Source organism: Pezoporus wallicus, unplaced genomic scaffold, assembly GCF_028554395.1.
Source record: "Pezoporus wallicus isolate ANWC-B61680 ecotype Strahan unplaced genomic scaffold, APGP_CSIRO_Pwel_v1 contig_6401, whole genome shotgun sequence".
Lineage (NCBI taxonomy): Eukaryota > Metazoa > Chordata > Aves > Psittaciformes > Psittacidae > Pezoporus > Pezoporus wallicus.
This window is the reverse complement of record NW_026638608.1, coordinates 1,929,386-1,947,250: the sequence shown is the minus strand read 5'-3', so window position 1 is coordinate 1,947,250 and position 17,865 is coordinate 1,929,386. Positions and strand designations below refer to the sequence as shown.

Below are 17,865 nucleotides of genomic sequence, written 5' to 3'. Positions count from 1 at the left end.
GAGACTGGCTGATCCTCACCCTTGCTAGAGCTTTGAGTGGGCTCTACCATCTTCCAAGGGCAGCACCTTCACTTGAACCACACGCAGCCAGAAGCGCATTTTCCTTTTGGGTACACCACCTCCTTCCTTCCCTAAAACTAATGGGCCCACAAATAAGACACATTTCTCCATCCTCATTTCCCTCCTTTTCTTTCCATAGCTTACTTTTCCATGCTGCCAACCTTCCATCCCTTCATTTTCCTCTCCTTCTCTCTTCTGCTTCCCTCCCTTTCCCCCTCCCCCTTTCTCTCTCCCTCTGTACTTTGTGAACTGCTGCGGCAGTGCTGAAGTCCAAAGTTCAGTAACTTGCTAAGTACACAGATAAATATGAACCTTGGAGAATTTACATTGCTCCAATGTAAACAGATAGCCAAGGGTCCCTTTATCAGCACTGGCTCAGGACAGTCGTGGGGGGTCTGAAGTGGCTCCATTTTGTATTTTGGGGTTTTTTGGGGGGTGTAGAGGCGGGAGGCTGCGCTGTGCCCACTCTCCTGACAGTCAGGCGCGTCACCTCGGGAACATGGTGTAGGGAAGCTGGAAGCAGGATAACCCGAAATTCAAATCCAAGGGACACCAGCCTGAAGACCATGGTCTCAAAGCTGAGTCATCTTCAAGTGGAGCTGCTGGGAGCGCTGCTGGAGTCGGGACTAACCAAGGAGACCCTCATCAAGGCGCTGAGCGAAGTGGAACCCTATGCGCTCCAGAGTGAAAGTCAGCGCGCTATCAATGCCCTCCAGACAGAGAAAGGGGAACCCTGTCCTGACATCCCCAACGGAATGGGGGAGTCCAGGTTATCGGAAGATGAAACCTCTGATGACGGGGAGGAATTTACCCCTCCAATAATGAAGGAGCTGGAAAACTTGAGCCCTGAGGAGGCTGCTCACCAGAAGGCTGTGGTGCAAAGACTATTACAGTAAGGACAGATTTGCTGCTCCTCTTTGCCACTTTCTTACACTCTCCCTCTGAATCTCTTTTCCTTTCCCCTTGCGCTCAATGCCCCTTGTATTCACAGTTGATCTAGCTGCATGGAGGCAGTCTTCATCCTTGCCGGGACTCACAACACCCCCACATTCTTTATAAATACTCAAACTTTCCTTTCATCTCACTTTAAATGCATGAAAGGAGCCCTGGAGCCTGAATGCTTATTTGATGTGCTTATATCATCACGCTTCAGAACTGTCTGAGGCCTGAATAACTTGCATCTCTCTGACTGAATGGTAGGTTTTAGGATTTATATTTTAAAGAGGATTCCATCAGGAAAGGTCACTCTTAACTGGAGCTATATTTGCCTGAGTCTGTACAGTAACATCAAGGTGTGATGTTTCCCTGCTCTATTTAATGAAATTAATACTGTTTGTTTCACTAGTTTTTGCAATAGATTATTGGCCAAAGACAAACCAAGAGAACTTGTTCTTGTCATTCAAGGGAGTGCAAAGCTCTCCTGACTTCAGTGGGGATTTGTCTTGTAGAAACAGCACACACCAAATACATGCAGAGGTTAAAACCCGAGCAGAACACTCTGCTTCTGCCATGCACAGCCTGTCACGACTACAAAGTACATCCACAGCAACAATGACAGGTTTTACTGCCATGCAAATTTTCCTTTGCATCCGAGCATTTCTGAGATCAAAACACAATAAGCCTGAACTGATAAGCCTCACAACAGACTCGGAAAAACATTCACCAGAATTCCCATTTGGGGTTCTTGCTAAGATCCAGTTCCTATGGGTGACCTAAGAGGTTTGTCCAAGCAAGGATCAGGTCCATCCAACCCACCTATCACAACAGAACCAGATCCTTGCCCGTCTGTTTTGTGGGTACTTTGACATGATGAGCTGAAGATACCACCACGCAGTAACATCCTGCACTTAGAATCTGCACTAAACCCAAAATCCATCTAGAGAGTTTCTCAGGCTTTCTGACCACTCCCTTGCACGTGCAAAGGAAGTTAACAGAAAATGTAACAACAAGAAGCAAACATCAAACCCCATCACAAAAGGCCAGAGCTGTATAAACAGCATGAAGAGTTAGCATTCACTGTAAGCACTTAGGAGAAGAAAGCGCCCTGGCAGCCCGGGGGTTGATGACTCTGCAGTAGTACTCAAGAGAGGAAAATCCACTGGATCAGCTCTTACCTGGGTGGGGAAAACATTCCCAAAATTTCCATCTTCCTTCTGGCCCAGTACGTGTCTCACCTCTTCCCACTCCCAGCTGTGTCACATCTTTTAGGCTCCTCTGTTCTCTTTACGACTTTTCCATTCTTTTTACATGTTTCCTTTCTCTCTTCACTTTTGTCTCTGCTCCTATGCCTCCCATTTTGTTTTCTTCTTGGCTAATTCTCTCTCTCCCTTCCCCTCTTTTTCTTCCTCTCATCCTTGTCTCCTTCTCATCTTCCTGAGTCTGCGTACAGGTCTTGGGGTAGTTTGAGCCCAGTGGCACCGGGCGGGCCCTGGCTAGTTACTAATTATCCAATGGCTTTATTATTTCTCTTTTGTCTTATAAATTTATAGATGAAAAGACCCTGATAAGCTTTTTGATCATTAACTTCTGATGGTTTATCAGGTATCTCTCCACTAAGGAAGCCATGGAAGGTGAAGAGCAGCACCTGGCTTTGTAATGAATGGGTGAAGCAGGATTAAAGTGCCATCTGCTGTGATCTAAGAACAGATATGCAGATGAAGGGAATTCCTTCCTGCCACCCTCACAAGCATGAATCCTGGTTTCTGATCCTCCCTGCCTTTTTGGGAGCTTGCAGCCAGTCTTTCCTGTCCTTACTGCCAGCCTCACCACAACAGTCTTACCTCTCTTGCAAACCTGTGATAGTAATGCTTTCCTATGAACAGTCTCACACCTCTCTCTATACAGTCACTTGAGCAGCATTCCCATTTTACAAATTCCATGACCTATCTAAAACCCTAAGACAGAGCAGAGAGGACTGGGCAAGAACAAAGATCTCCAAAGCCTTATACTGGGTCTTAATTGCAAAGCTTTAGACTGAAACATCAGAGTTGTCTTTCCTCAGTCCCCCGAATCACAGGATAGAGCAATTCGCTTCTGCAGTTGGGGACAGTATGAAGGGACCAGAGGCCTCAGTTTCAGCAAAAAAACATGAATATACTTATGGAGGATTGTAACAGATCAAAATTAGGCAAGGTAAAATGAGAACAGTAGGAAGTCTGTATTGACAGGTTTAAAATTCCTAGTCAAATATTCAAACAGAGCAGCTGCATGTCTGAGAGCCTATTCAAAGCATCTGATCCACTATCAGGGTTCGATAACTTGTAAGCAGTTGTTACCTACTAATAAACTTTGTTTCTTAAGAACAAACCTTTCCATTAGAGATGCCTAGAGGTAATGTCCTTAAAACAGTACTGTAAGCATTGTAAGGCAGGCAGAACATTTTACAGATAAAAGGAAGGCAGGCAAGAATCTCCATGCACAGGGATTCCCAGTAAATATTCAATGCTTATAAGCTATTTCAGCATCTACACTAGGATTTCAAATCCAGAAACCAGATGGAAGCACTTCTACCCTCAGGCAGAAGCCTCTTTTGGCATTATTAACAATTCCTGATCTAATGCTGTAGACCACACTTTAACTCCGAGATTGACTTGTGGGCAGCTATTAGTGACACAAGAAAGTCTTTGTGGTAACTGCAGCCATTGCTTATAAGGTAGAATCAGGAAAGTGTCCACTGACAGGCTTTCCAGGAGCTGGGAAGGAAAAAAATGGCAACACCAAGAGACCAAGTATGTCCTTGCAGGACTATTAAGTTGAAACCACAGTTTAGAAAGCACTGGTCAAAGCTGTGTAAAACAGGATGTAGAGAAGATACATCCCCAGGACGGGATGAACCTGTGGGGATTGATTAGAGTTTGTCCCTACAGAACAAAACAATGCTAAAGGCAGTTCAGACAAAGGTTTCTCTAGTGAGGAATTCACAACATTTCTTGCTGTCCTTCAATCTGTTTCGCTGATCTTCTACAGATTTACAGTTTGAATAAAAACGTTCTTTCCCTATCGCTCCACACAGAAAACAAATTGCAGCTATGATAAAGAATAACTAATTCAGTAGGGAGATAGAGCTGTGGGGAGTAATCCCCTGATATTCCCCAGAGAGAGGCTACCTTGGGGGAAGGGACAGATCACACTATCACAGGTACAGCAAATGGAGGGAGGTAGAGCAGCAATCCACCTGTAGGGCAAGGGGTGAAATTCCATTAGGAAAGAGAGAAATTGAGATAAGCAACAGACTTCCCCTGGAGGCAGGGATGAAAGCACGTATTCCATGAGGAAAGAAAAGAAAACAAAAGATAAAATGATAAAGGTTCAGTCTTTTCCTGCCCTTAGAATGGCTCTAGTTGGGGAATCTGGAGATGAAGCTGCCACACCCCTTTCATTTCCACATATAAAGCAAGATGAGGCAAACCAGGCCAAGTTCAATAGAAAAGAACCCTGATGGGATGGTCTTACCTTGCCTGCTCTCTGCCTAGCCCAGCTCCAGACTGTGCACTGCCATCAGTGAGGGTTGTCTAGCAGGCTCCACACGGAAGGGCCAGAGGATGGTCCTGAGTACTTCTCTGAACCTCTGCTTAAGCAAGGTCTAGTCCAAAGCAGCAATTCAGAACCCACCTCAGGGAAATGAAGGTTTCTCTTGCCTCAGAATGTGAGAACAGGGAAGAAGAAAAGGAGAAACAGAGAGAATGAGGAAGAGGAGGGAAAAGAACAAAGGAAAAAGAGAAAAGTCAGGAAGAGTGAAGGAGGGAGAAGGTCCCCTGAATGTTACATCTCCAGCCCTCTGGAATGGGTTTTCTTTAATGCTAACAACTTGATATTTACTTTCCATTTAAATTTGAGATGTTGCTATAAATTATCAACCAGCCTCTTGTTCCCTTTGAGTTTATAACTAACTACCTGGGTTACTTATTGTTCAGGTAACAAAAGGGAGGTGAAAACGCCCTTAAAAAGTGACCTCAGAACTAAGAAAATGGGAAGCTGGTCTGGAAAGAGGACCCAGGCCCCTGTGGTTGAGATGAGCCAGGGAGAGGGGATACACCCAGATGGCAATAGGCAACTGACAGCAGAAGAGCAAGATTTAGGAAGAGTTTAAAACTAACTGTGTGAGAAGAATTTGGAGATGGGTATTAGACCCTGGAGAACAAGAAAGGAGGGGGGAGGCAGCTTGCATGTGGGGGGAAAGGGAAGCCAGCAGGTAGAGAACTGCCTTGGAGACAGAGGAGAGTTTGAGCAAGGCAGACCCACTTCCGCAGTTCTGACTCACTGAACCAACTGAGATTTTAGTGCACCTACACATAGGGAAACCAGGTTTAGGGTGAAATCCTGCCCTCTGACAGCCAGTCACAGTCTCACCGCCAGTGAAAGAGCGAAGCTTTCAACTTGTGATGTCTTACTCGATGGTGAAAGCTCTGCAGGTGGAACTAGGTATGTGGGCAATAGTTCAGGCAAGGGTTCAGCTGACCAGCTGCCATCACTTGTACTATGATGTAGCCTTGGGCCTAAAGGAATTGCCACATTGATATTGCAGCCTGTGCTTTGACTATGTACAGAGCAGCTAGGATGCCATACAACTGTCTTACGAAATCATGCTGTACTAAGGTCCCCCTGCACTGTTTTGCCTCACAAAGCTCCCTGCTCTGTCTCAAAAGAAGACAGAAAAAACACAGGGCTTTAACCATTGTCAGAACAGACTCATAAATACTTCCTGCTACAAAGAAGTGAGTATCTCAACAGGGGAGATGAAAGTAACTCATGACTGGGGTGCAGGAAGGAAATCAACATGTAACAGAGGTTTCCATCAGTGGCAACACAGTCCTTCCTCTTCCCATCTGAGCTAGAACTCAAATCTAAGAGATTCCAAGTCAGAGCCTTTTCTCCTTTGTACAGGGACTTGTGTAATGAATTCAGGATGCAAGTGCTGGCTCGGCTGTCACAAATACAAAGTGGGGAGATTGGTCCTTGGTTTGGACAGCAGGAGAAGAAAAAAAAACACCATCACAGCTAGGAAAGATAAGCTTTTGTAAGTTCAGCTGATCTGAGGCCTTCAAAAGACAAAGATGGTTAAGGGAAGAAGCTAGAAGCCTCTGTAACAAGCATCCCACCATAAAAAAGGAACAAATGTTCCTATTTTAAGCAAGCAGGTTCTTCAGAAGGCTGTAACTGACACTGTTTCTGTCACATTTTAATGGCAGCAGAGCTTGCTCCTTGGACTATCCAGCCATTGGGAGACAGCAGCAGGGGAACAGAGATAAGGGTGTTTGTACTGAGAGAACAGGTGTGGACTTTGTCCTTCTTATCACTTTGCAGCCTCCACTAACCTCCTGAGTCAACAAAGCAATGAGCAGTACAGCCGGTGCCTGTACAGTTGGTGCTTGCTGCTCAGACCTCTGTGTTCTTGTGACAGTTTCTGCACAATCCTGAAGTATCTTCTTTTGCCCTGTTGCTGCTTTGGTGCTGGTGTTGGATGCTTGTATTCCTACAGCACGCAAGCCACTTCCACCAGACATTTCACACAGAAAGCATGTTAGGATGCTCTTTGTTGAAAGTGAACCAGAGGCTTTTAGGTAGAGAGGCTCCAGCACTGCTTAGATCTAGACTGCCGGGTTTCACATCTTTAGTTTTACTGTGATTTTCAGCTCTGGCAAAGTCAATACACGCAAATAAAGTCACAGTCATGTTTTCTCTGTATTCCTTAGGAACCTTCATGGATACTCTAATCAGAGATCCTAAAAAGCAGAGATTCACATTTACTGTGAAATCCCAAATCAGATTAGCTCCTCAAGTTTGTGAGCAGGTCTCAAATAGGTCTACTCCCTAAGCTGCTACCTCAAAGGAGGGCGGCAATTGTAGGAATTAATGGTTTGCCTGTTGTTCTTTATTGTATTTATAAGCTATGACTGGTCCTAGATGTTAATCAGTGTGTTTGAGTAACTTAACAGATGTGCAAGAACATAATCCTGGATGGCTTGGTGTGCACATATGCATACATGGCTGTCACGTCACAGTATAATGAGAACCTGTTTTCTTAGCCTGAATCACTGCAAGGCAACCCAACCTGGACCAGAATCGGTGCATGAGCTGGGTTCAGCCTAATATCACAATGAATCCGTCTTGGAAAATTAAGTACACCTGCCTTTAGGTGTACTTTAAAGCACCTGTGCTTTAAAGAAAGAGGGATAGAGAAGAAAAGGGAAATGGAAGAGTGTGGTCAATTCTGTAGTCAGAAAACATCCAACTGAATACTGAAATGCAATTCCACTTCCCTCCTCATACCATTTCTCACTAGCAGCAGAAGTGCTTTATATTCACATTACTATCCAGCAGGGAGCTCCATTCAGTGCCCATGTCACTGCTCAGCACTTTCTGTCATTTTCAGATGACAACTGCCTAGACAGAACAGCCCAAGAGCCCACATACAAATGAGCACAGACAGTACATACTATGGTCATGTACTGGGAAATTTCCTCGATAACCAAAGAGCTCCCTTCTAAGGGGAGATCCAAACACCTAGAGTCAGTTTAAAGGAAGCTAGTGCTACATCTTTTGCACTTCATCTCTCATACCATGCAGTTTTTACCCTGAATGCAGAGTCAAAACTGCACAAAGCACCACACTGAGGAACAGCTTTCCCTTACACAGCCACTCAACACTCTGGCCTCACCAAACGCAGTGGTGATGACTGCCATGCAAGATGCATCTCAGGAGGTAATACTGCACTTCCTTGGAACCCAGGTTTGCCAAGTGCAGGTCTTAGATCTCTCTTTCCTGAGAGCTGTTTTCTGCTCCTTCCAGAGAAGATCCCTGGCGAGTAGCGAAGATGGTGAAATCCTACCTCCAGCAGCACAACATCCCTCAGCGTGAGGTGGTGGACACTACTGGTCTGAACCAGTCTCACCTCTCACAACACCTCAACAAGGGCACTCCCATGAAGACCCAAAAAAGGGAAGCCCTCTACACCTGGTATGTCCGCAAGCAGCGAGAGGTGGCCCAGCGTAAGTATGGCAAAAACTGCTCTCCTGTCTCAGCTTCATAAAGGCCTCTGCTTTCCCTTGCTAATCCTTACTCCCTATTTTTGTCAAGGCAAAAAGGAAAGAAAAGCCACTTTTAGCAGGAAAATTAGAGAATCCTAGGTCAGTGTTCAGTGGTGGGGTGAACCAAAAGCACTCCTTCATGAAGCAGCCTGCCATCACCCACCCCAGCCACCATTTGGCTAAAGAGAAGCAAACTAATACTCTCCATTTGCCATTAGAGTTCTACACCCATCCTCAGACTAAAGCAGTGCAGTAGACAAATGAGAGAGAATTTCTGCTCAAGAACTAAGCTTCTGCAATTTCAGCTACAGCAACAGTTGCTCTAGCTGCAAAAGCAACAGGCTGCTATATTCACTGTGAAAATCCACTGTGGGCCATCACCTCATGCCTTCTAAGCCCCTTCCTTACAGGCACCCACTGGGACCCATCCCTGCAGCATGCATTTCTATACTCATGAGCCTGTCTGGAATGTGTCTTTCTTAATTTTGTAGTGGTGGGTTGCAAATGAACTTGAGACGTTTGGCTTTTGGATGGTTTTGGAAGCAGGACTACAGTCATGGGTCATGACAACCCAATGCCAACACTACATGGGGTTGGGGAAGAGTGGCTGGAAAGCTGTCAGGAGGAAAAAGACCTGGGGGTATTGGTCAACAGCCATCTGAATGTGAGCCAGCTTGTGCCCAGGTGGCCAAAAAGGCCAAAGAGCATTCTGGTTTGTATCAGAAACAAGTGTGTCCAGCAGGGCCAGGGAGGTGACCCTGTACTGGTGATGCTGCACCTCAAATACTCTGTTTTGGGCCCCTTACTACAAGGACGTTGAGCTGCTGGAGCGTGTCCAAAGAAGGGCAGCAAAGCTGGTGAAAGGTCTAGAGGACAAGTCCTCTTATGAGGACTGGCTGAGAGAACTGGGGTTGTTTAGCCTGGAGAAAAGGACATGTAGATGTGGCACTTAGGGACATGGTTTAGTGGTGGACTTAGCAGTGCTGGGTTAATGGCTGGCCTCGATCTTAAAGGTCTTTGCCAACCTAAACAATTCTACAACTATGCTTACTCTAAACTCAGCTGCATTTGCCTTCACTACTCCAAGGTGTGAGCAGAAACACAATGCATGCAAGAGAAAGGATGGGTAAATGGCCTGCTAGGAACATCTTACCAGTTTTAGCAGATTATGGAACTTTATTTCCACCCTATTTCAATTTAACCCTCCATCTTGAATGAGATGTTTTTCAAGGGTAAGCTTCATTGGGCCTGACAGGTACCCAAATAGATGGAACTATTGGAAACACTTCCAGAAAGCAAATTCCCTTGTCCCTTTGTGCCTGCAGAATTCACACACGCTGGGCAGGGTATCCTGACAGAGGAGCCCATGGGAGATGACCTGCCCACCAAGAAGGGAAGAAGAAATCGCTTTAAATGGGGTCCTGCTTCACAACAGATCCTGTTCCAAGCCTACGAGAGGCAGAAAAACCCCAGCAAAGAAGAGAGAGAGGCACTGGTGGAAGAATGCAACAGGTAAAGATGGGTGTCTGGCTTTGAGAAGGAGAGGCACAGCAGGCCCTCTCCCATCTTAGCATTTGCTAGTGCCTATGAGAGGCAAGCTAATGGTACAGCCATGGATTTCACCACTGACACCAGCCACATCTGAATGAAATGCTAAAGCTGAGCATTCACTGCCCACAAAGGACCAGTAATGCCTCATTGTGTTGCTATACCTGGCAGGCTCCTTCCACACAGAGTGCCAGACCACAGCCACTTTGGTGCTGCGCACTTACTCTGTCTCTCTGACTAAGCCTGGCTCAGCAAGGCTCTTCTTGTGCTTTTCCCCAACAGAGCAGAGTGTATTCAGAGAGGTGTTTCCCCTTCTCAGGCCCAGGGACTGGGCTCAAACCTGGTGACAGAGGTCAGAGTTTACAACTGGTTTGCCAACCGCAGGAAGGAGGAGGCTTTCCGGCACAAGCTGGCCATGGACACCTTCAGTGGACCACAGCCCACCTCTGCTCCCCCTCTAACTCCTCACAACTCTTCTTCCCTCCAGCCACCATCAGCTCTCTCACCCAGCAAGGTTCACGGTAAGAACCAACCAGAAGATGTGAAAGAGGAATGGGTGAACCTACCCAAACTCAAGTCACCAAAACTATCTCCCAAGTCCACCCTATTAGGAGGTGAATCGACAGAAAAAGCAGACTTGCTACAAGGGAAGAGCACTGGTGACAGAGAGATCATGTCTCTGAGTGAGAAGAGCAGCTAGATTAGCTAGGGTGACAAAGTTCAGTAACAAAACTCAACCAAATCTCCTCACTCTGTGCCATCCTGCACTGACCTGGCAGGCAGTAATCCCTTTTCAAGGGGTCATCCACTGGCTGCAGTCTCAAGTCAGCTCTGTATTCTTTCACTCATGCATGTACCCCTTATTCTTTCCCATACATACAAAGCACCATCAGACTGTGACCGAGTTCTCAGGCATCAGGAAAGATTGTTCTCCATCCAAAACGATCAGAGCTTTTTCAGCTTCTTAGGCCAGAGCTGGTAATTGCTCTCACTCTGGGAAGAGGTACCTCACTGAGGCTCTCCTCCCTATGCTCGCATCCAGAAGGGTGTTTTCTAGTTAACCCTACTTGTTCCCTGCACCACACACAGCCATACCTTAAAGTCAGTATTTCAGGAAGCAGTTGTGCCAAATTACAGAGAAAAGCCAGGGCATAGAGCAAGAATGCCCAGTCTCCTGGTTCCCTGGTAATAACCCACCTTGTCTCTGCCTCAAGCATCTAAAAACAAAAGCCTGCAAAAGAAACTGGATTCAGCACTTGCCAATGTTTCTCGGTTTCTCATTTGTGACAACCACTTTCCCTCCTGTTGTGATGCAGGAGTGAGGTACAACCAGCAGCCAGCCAGTGAAGCAGAGTCCTCCAGCAGCAACCACCATGCCAACAGCTCCATGGTGACCACCCAAACCATCCTTCATCAGGTTTCTCCCCCTGGACTGGAGCCCAGCCAGAACCTACTGAGCACAGACACTAAGCTGGTAAGTGATGCATACTTAAGTTCTGTTGACTGGAGGACCTCAGGTCCTCTGCCTGTGGTCACAATATGGAATATTCAGACGTAGTTTTTCCTAGAATACTCTTAAAACCACCTTTATACAGAGAACATTACGTAGCCACTTTGCACTGACTATGTAACACTAGCAGGCCTGAGATGCAGGTGCCCTCTAGACTGCTGGTGAGGGCAGGCATTAGAGCACAGGACAAGCGTAGCCGTTTCCTTATGATCAATCAGAACAGTCTATTCTCAAAAAACAGAGCTCAAGGTAGGATGTAATTTCCTTCTTCCCAGGAGACCCTGTTCTCCTTTCCCCAGTGAGATTCTCATCTCCAACTCTCATTTGAACTCTACACATCTCAAGATAGTCGACCAAACACCAATGGAATTAACAAAACAGAGACCTGTACTTACGTCTATCTTACCTGCAAAGATTAAGCCAAACAGCCTGTACACAGCACATGTACTGGATATCTAGACTGTAGCAATCTGTCTTCCCACAGCAAGTTTCCTTTTGAGATTTGACTACACCTTTTCCCACATAATTAGCAATGAAGCACTAGAATCTACAGGAGTGATCATTTTCAGTTTGCACACATTCCCTTGCTTCCAGGGAAAGGGTAGAAGTCAGCATTACTGCATACTGGCCTGAGGTAAAGTTAAGTTCACTATAAATTAATATGATTTAAGTCTCATCAGTCACTCACTTTGATGGCTTTCTGGTCTCTTCCTGAAGACAACAAAAGTAAAAAGTCTTTCATGAGATCCTGAAAATCTTCTACAGCTGTCTTCCAACATTGGTATCAAGGTGACTTGGTCCACTGTTTAACCTGTTGGTCCTCACTCTTACTAAAGATTTCTTAAAGCTTTTTATCTGAGAGGAGAAAAAAAAAGTATAAAATAAAGCACTGACCTTTCTCCATCAACCAAATTATCAGAATGTTTTCTGCTGTTCCACAGAACAACAACTGCAGGTCTCTCAAAGGCCTTGCAAACTCAAAATCCCATTAAAGCGCAGACACAGGTTACATGGTTCATTTTGGAGGCTGAGAAAACAGTCAAGTTAAATTATTCAGTGACTCAAGGACAGACTGAATCAGCAAAACACACAAGCACAGAACAGTCCTGTTGTGTCTAACAGGTACTCTTCCTCTCTAACGGCAGGGAGCTGCCAGGTAATGTGGCCTGAAGAACTTCCTGCATGCCAAAAAAGTCCAAGGAAACTTTTCAGCAACTCCTTTCAGATCTCAATCTGGAAGCTCCCTGCCAAGTGAAACCCTTGTTGTGTGAAAGGAAAATCACAGGCATTTCTCAGAGGAAAAGGTGAACAAGAAAAGAACTCCTGGATTCTGTGCTGAACTCTGCACAGAGTTACAAGTTACCATGGAAAATTACCTGAGCCTTTTCATTTGAGCATCATCCTCTATCCTCAGTTACAAAACAGAGGATAAATGTACCCCATAGAGAATGCAGAGGGACAAATCTAGTTCTTGTTTGTAAAACCCTTCCCATTCTTAACCGTGAAAGAACTACACCAGCAAGGACTTACTCTTAGTATTCCGTCAGCTGACCTTTGCTAGTTAACTGATGAGTACAGGGAAACTGCACGCAAGGAAATGTGAAGTCTTCCTAATTCACAAGGGCCCAGGGCAGGCAGGCAGCAGGAGAAGGACATTTACCCCAGCTTTGGGACCCAGACTGCTGCTGATGGCATTTCCGTGCTTCCCCTTTCACACAGGTCTCAGCTCCCGGAGGAACTCTCCCTCCTGTCAGCACCCTGACTGCCCTGCACAGCCTAGAGCAAAATCCACATCCTCTGAGCCAGCAAACTCAGAACCTGATCATGGCATCGCTGCCAAGTGTTATGGCAATTGGAGCTGGCGAGACCTCATCCCTAGCACCAGCGTTCACCAACACAGGTGCCTCAACCCTGGTGATAGGTGAGTAGTGTTCTGCAATGCCTCTGCTTATTGGGGTTCAAGTAAAGAGCTACCTGTAATTTATAGAATTACCTGCTTCATTTTCAGAGACAAAGCCACTAAGCTGGCATTGATGCACACCTTGAGTAATTGTCACAAACACCAAGGCTCTTCAGCAGCACTACTTGCAAGTACCAATGGAATTAAGGGACAGATGTTCCTTATTCATGTTAGAATTAAGTTACACACAAACCCATGTGGGACTTTTGCAGTTTATTCCTATGTCAATGTTCTGTTTTGCTGCTCTGCATCTTCCCAAATATAAATGTAATACTTCCTTAGAACTACGAGAATTGAAGCATGTTCATCGTGCTTGAAAGACAAAGCATCCTGTTGTACTTCCTGCAAGGAGCAGCGCATGCCTTTGGAATCCACAGCATTAATTACTCTTAATTCTATTCTTCACTATGACAACTTTTCTGGACCTGTAGGAGACTTCTTTTCATTCCAAGACAAGTCTACTGCCAAAGCACATCTCGTCAGATAAAGCCAAATAAAATGTATACTCTCCTCTTACACTTTCTTCCCAGGAAGAAAGAGGCCTTCTTTGATTCCAAGGTGGCAGCTGTGAACTAACATCCGTTTCCTCATTTATACCCAAAATTATGATATAGATTCTAATTCTGTGCAAAAAAGGAAAAACTGGAGATTCCCACAGGGTGGAAATGCCTCAGTGCTGGAGGTATTTGCTGATTTACAGGAACAGGGTCTGGACAGTTGTGGGAAATAAGCAGTAATGTGTGAAACCTTCTACCTCTTTCTCACTGGTCCAAATTCCATAATTGGGCAGACCAAATAAAAAGAGTTTAAACTCCATTCCATGTGCCAGGACAGCTACAGCATAGTATTCTCTGTTGCCAACAGCTTCATAAAGAGAATAAAATGAACTGGACATTGAGATGATGCTATCAGGTTACTTCTGAGCGAGGTATCCCCAATGGAACTCCCTATCAGGTTATCACTGAACTGGTAAAAGTGACCTATACTGGTACACAAGGATGTGTACAGGAACAAACACTGGAAATCAGAGGTGGTTTTATCGTACCTGTCTGCACTGTACATTTTGCACACTCCCACTTTGTTTTCAGACGCGTGAAATCTGTTCTCAATCACAGATAACAAACAGAACACCTGAAAAGCAGGATCTGAAATCATCCTGTGACAATAGGCCTGCCACAGTGACTACTTCAGATCACCCTCCCTTGCCACACTCCTCCCACAGTGTGTGATGCTATTGTCATCAGTCTTTGTTTTTCAGGCCTGGCCTCAACCCAGCCCCAGAGTGTACCTGTAATAAACAGCATGGGGAGCAGCCTCACTACCCTGCAGCCTGTCCAGTTCTCCCAGCAGCTGCATCCATCCTACCAGCAGCCCCTCATGCAGCAAGTCCAGAGCCACATCAACCAGAGCCCCTTCATGGCTACCATGGCCCAGATACAGAACCCCCACGGTAAGAATGTGAGCTCATCTGCTCAAGCAAGCAACAAAATGCTCTGTTCTGGAGCATTTGCTGGGTCCTTGGGCTTGCAGCACTCTACTTTTCTATTATTGTTGCTCTAATGATGACATTTTTCTATTGCATTCATCTCCCTGACCCTCCACTCCCTCTCTTTCGGAGACAAAATAGCAGGTCCACATGGATGAGGAGAACAACTCAGCCAAACTAGCCTCATGAAAAGCTCCAGCATCCACATGATCTTGTTTTCTTTCATGCACAGCTCTCTATGGCCCCAAGTCTGAAGTGGCCCAGTACACACATACAGGCCTCTTGCCACAAACCATGGTGATAACAGATACAGCCAATCTCAGCGCCCTGACTAACCTGACACCAACCAAACAGGTAACGGCCTTCAGCACATGCCTTTGCTCTCCCACCTTAGAACTGTACCAGTCTGCAGGTAGCTCCTTGCTTGTCAGAGATGTTTTGGGGGTGTGGTCTATGCGATCCCAGTGGGATAATCTTTCTTATCTCCTCATCTTACTGGTACCAGCAGCGATACTGGAGGCATTAGAGTAAGCCCTTCACTGCATCACCAAGGAGGATTTAATCTCCTTGGAAACAGCACCTGCTCACTCTCCTCTCCTGCTTGTTAGAACAGATGTAGAAACCAGGCACTTAACTTCCTTTTCTCTAGGCATTCACACCTGAGTCGGAGACCCACACAGAGTCTGGGATGCACACACCAGTGTCACAGGCTCCAACAATACATTTACAGAACCAAGACACAACCATCCAGCACCTTCAGCCAGGCCCTCGCCTCACCTCAAGCCCTGCTGGTAAGAGCAGCAGCCACTATCTTAACCCTCGTACTGCCTAGTTTCTTTTGCCAACATTGTAAAAATCCAGTTAAAAAAAGGTAACCTGGGCTCATGATTCTCTTAGAGGGCTCTAACAGTGTCTTGGCGGGGGTGTGAATGCTGGTATGAGGAAAAGATTCAGAGCACAGTCTGTGTAAGGCCAGAGTGGAAATGGGACCCTTCTTCAAAATCTAGAGAGGAAACTAACCTCAAATATATTGACAAAATCGGTGTCCATGAATATCCAGTCTTGTGGGCCTATTTTAGGGCTGAAAAGCCCAAGAACCCCTCATAAAGAGACTCCAGTTGGAGCTTCCCAGTTCTAGGAGAAGAACTAGGACATGAGCAATTATCTACAACCCTCAAAACTGAGCTCCCTGAAGCATGTTGCCCTTAGTATTTCCAGGCTAGCTGTGGACTGAAGCTAGGTACATAACAGCACACAAAATAGCAGTTATGTCCCTATGACAGGAGGGTTCAATCATGCTGGAAACGCGAGTGTGCGCACATAAGGGGACTGCAGTGAGAATCTGAACTTAACCTCTCCCTGTGCCTTTAACAGTGTCCTCCAGCAGCCTGGTGCTGTACCAAAGCTCTGACTCCACCAACAGCCACAGTCAGTTGCTGCCATCCACTCACAATGTCATCGAGACCTTCATCTCCACGCAGATGGCATCCTCCACTCAGTAATCATGACAGCTAGCTCAAGGGTGACTGCCATGACCAGCCTGTCAGGTCCAGCTCCAACTGTATTTGCCATCACTGTCATCACTGCCTTCCACGGGAAGGAAAGGCTGCTGCACTCAGCCGACCTCCAGCCTGTACTGCCTCATACAAATCACTTACTCAGCTGCCTCCATAAGAGAAGATGTCTCAGGCTCAAGACAGAAGCCATGGAAAGATGATGCTGGCACTAAAATCCACTGCCTCCCAAAAAAACAAGCAAACCCAAACCCCAACAGCCAACCTAAAATGACCAGACATCCTGCCCCAGAAGATTCAAGACAGGGATCTGAATGCAATATGGCAAAAATGCCAAAGCACAGATGGGACTTTCATTGTCCCCAGCCTCCATCAAGCTGGATATGTACAAACCTGCCAAGACCACCCTAAGCCATGCAGGAAAGAGCAAAGCTGAGCTGCCAAAGAAGGGATGCTCTAAGGAAGCACCAATGGGAACTATGAGAAACAATAGTATCTTGGAGGCAAGAGTGAGAGAACCTGGTTCCTGACACTGCAATGAAAATCATCATGAAACAGGTTCAGGAATGGCTTGGCACAAACCTGTCAGTATTGGATCACTGAGTACAAGCTATGAATCCTTTAATTAACTACAGAAATACCAAACATTCTCAGTTAAAAATGACCTGCTCTAAAATCATGCTATCCTAGTGGAAATGGCTTGGTTATTTTTGATATAGCTCTGCTTTGTTTTAAATGCAGAAATTAAAGTTTAACAGCAGCAAGGAGATTCCAGTTCTTTGCATTACCCATATGGGCTCTCGTGTGTCTTGCTGAATGAGCCGAGGGTGGCATTCTCCACTGATCCCTGATACTGCATACATGTCCCAGTGCTCCACAAAGGGCAGTGATCCCTTCAGTTGTTCTCTATAGAGATGTCAGCTTCACTTTAAAGAACACAGCTCATTCTTAGCTTCTCTGTAGGCTGTATTCTGTAGTTCTTGATATGCAAATAATTACCATGGGTTTTAAGAGTCTTACTCGCACCGAGTTAAGGTTTTTAGCCCTATGGACCTACTTGTATAATTCCTCTTCTAATTATTATTCTGTATTTACTCCCAGTGTTCACATCACTAACACGTGACTAGCCAGACATGAACAAAAACCTCACTTAATGTTTTTGTCTTTGTGACCAAACCAGAGTTTCAAATGTAAAATGGATGAAAACCTCTCACGATGGGGCTCAAGACTCTTAAAAGGTTAAGAGAATTTCCAAACAAAAAGCCCAGCAGTGAACTCTTCAGGTATCATACCTGGAAATTTCAACATTGCAGCTGTCCATTACAGTTATTACTGATACAAGCCTCTTCTAGATATCACCAGCCATCACAGACTCCTTTCAGTAACTACAGTATGACAAATTTCATCCTAGAATATCGTTTCCTAGTCTCCCATGTGTGTCAGTTGCAAATACATAAAACTTCCAGTTAGCTTAAAAATAATCATCATAAAGCAAGTCAAAAGACAATGTTTAGACCACTATGCATTGAAAACCCAGGTGGTAGCTTCAGTATACTGATGTTTTAACTGCCCGTAAGGCAAGTGACTTCTGCTGGCACATTCAGTTAGATTACAAGCCAATTTTCTACTTAGCTTTGCCATTTTTGGATGCCAACTGTGTTTTCTTGAATAAAAAAACAGGAAGAATCTTACAGTAGGAAAGAAAACATCTTGGGTTTTCCTGTGCTCAAAGAGCAACTTCTATTTCAATTTCTCTAATT

The 17,865-nt window shown here is 45.5% G+C and overlaps 2 protein-coding genes across 4 annotated transcripts in view; one reads left to right on the top strand and one right to left on the bottom strand.

Moving 5' to 3' along the window:
* CUNH12orf43 (chromosome unknown C12orf43 homolog) overlaps window positions 1-17,865 on the bottom strand; it is a 99,972-nt gene that overhangs the window by 74,404 nt on the left and 7,703 nt on the right. For 2 of the 3 annotated variants that reach the window (XM_057411478.1, XM_057411477.1), the window contains exons 7-8: window positions 11,834-12,000; window positions 4,513-4,697 (exon numbers count right to left, since the gene is read on the bottom strand). The exons of the other annotated variant lie outside the window; for it this stretch is intronic. The gene's annotated coding sequence lies outside the window, so the exon portion shown is untranslated. The remainder of the gene's footprint in view (window positions 1-4,512; window positions 4,698-11,833; window positions 12,001-17,865) is intronic. 3 annotated transcript variants of the gene reach the window in all.
* On the top strand, window positions 338-16,879 carry HNF1A (HNF1 homeobox A). Its single transcript, XM_057411471.1, has 10 exons — window positions 338-952; window positions 7,849-8,048; window positions 9,413-9,599; window positions 9,918-10,156; window positions 10,952-11,109; window positions 12,865-13,066; window positions 14,364-14,555; window positions 14,824-14,945; window positions 15,241-15,382; window positions 15,966-16,879. Exons 1-10 carry the CDS (start codon window positions 627-629, stop codon window positions 16,091-16,093), a joined length of 1,896 nt encoding a protein of 631 aa, XP_057267454.1. The 5' UTR covers window positions 338-626; the 3' UTR covers window positions 16,094-16,879.

What these genes read in the sequence shown, in the direction of transcription:
- HNF1A (XM_057411471.1), top strand. Translation starts at nt 627, where the DNA reads ATGGTCTCAAAGCTGAGTCATCTTCAAGTGGAGCTGCTGGGAGCGCTG. An exon ending in TGCCTCAACCCTGGTGATAG is followed by an intron (nt 13,067 to 14,363) that starts GTGAGTAGTGTT and finishes TTTGTTTTTCAG; the next exon opens with GCCTGGCCTCAACCCAGCCC. An exon ending in CCTCACCTCAAGCCCTGCTG is followed by an intron (nt 15,383 to 15,965) that starts GTAAGAGCAGCA and finishes TGCCTTTAACAG; the next exon opens with TGTCCTCCAGCAGCCTGGTG.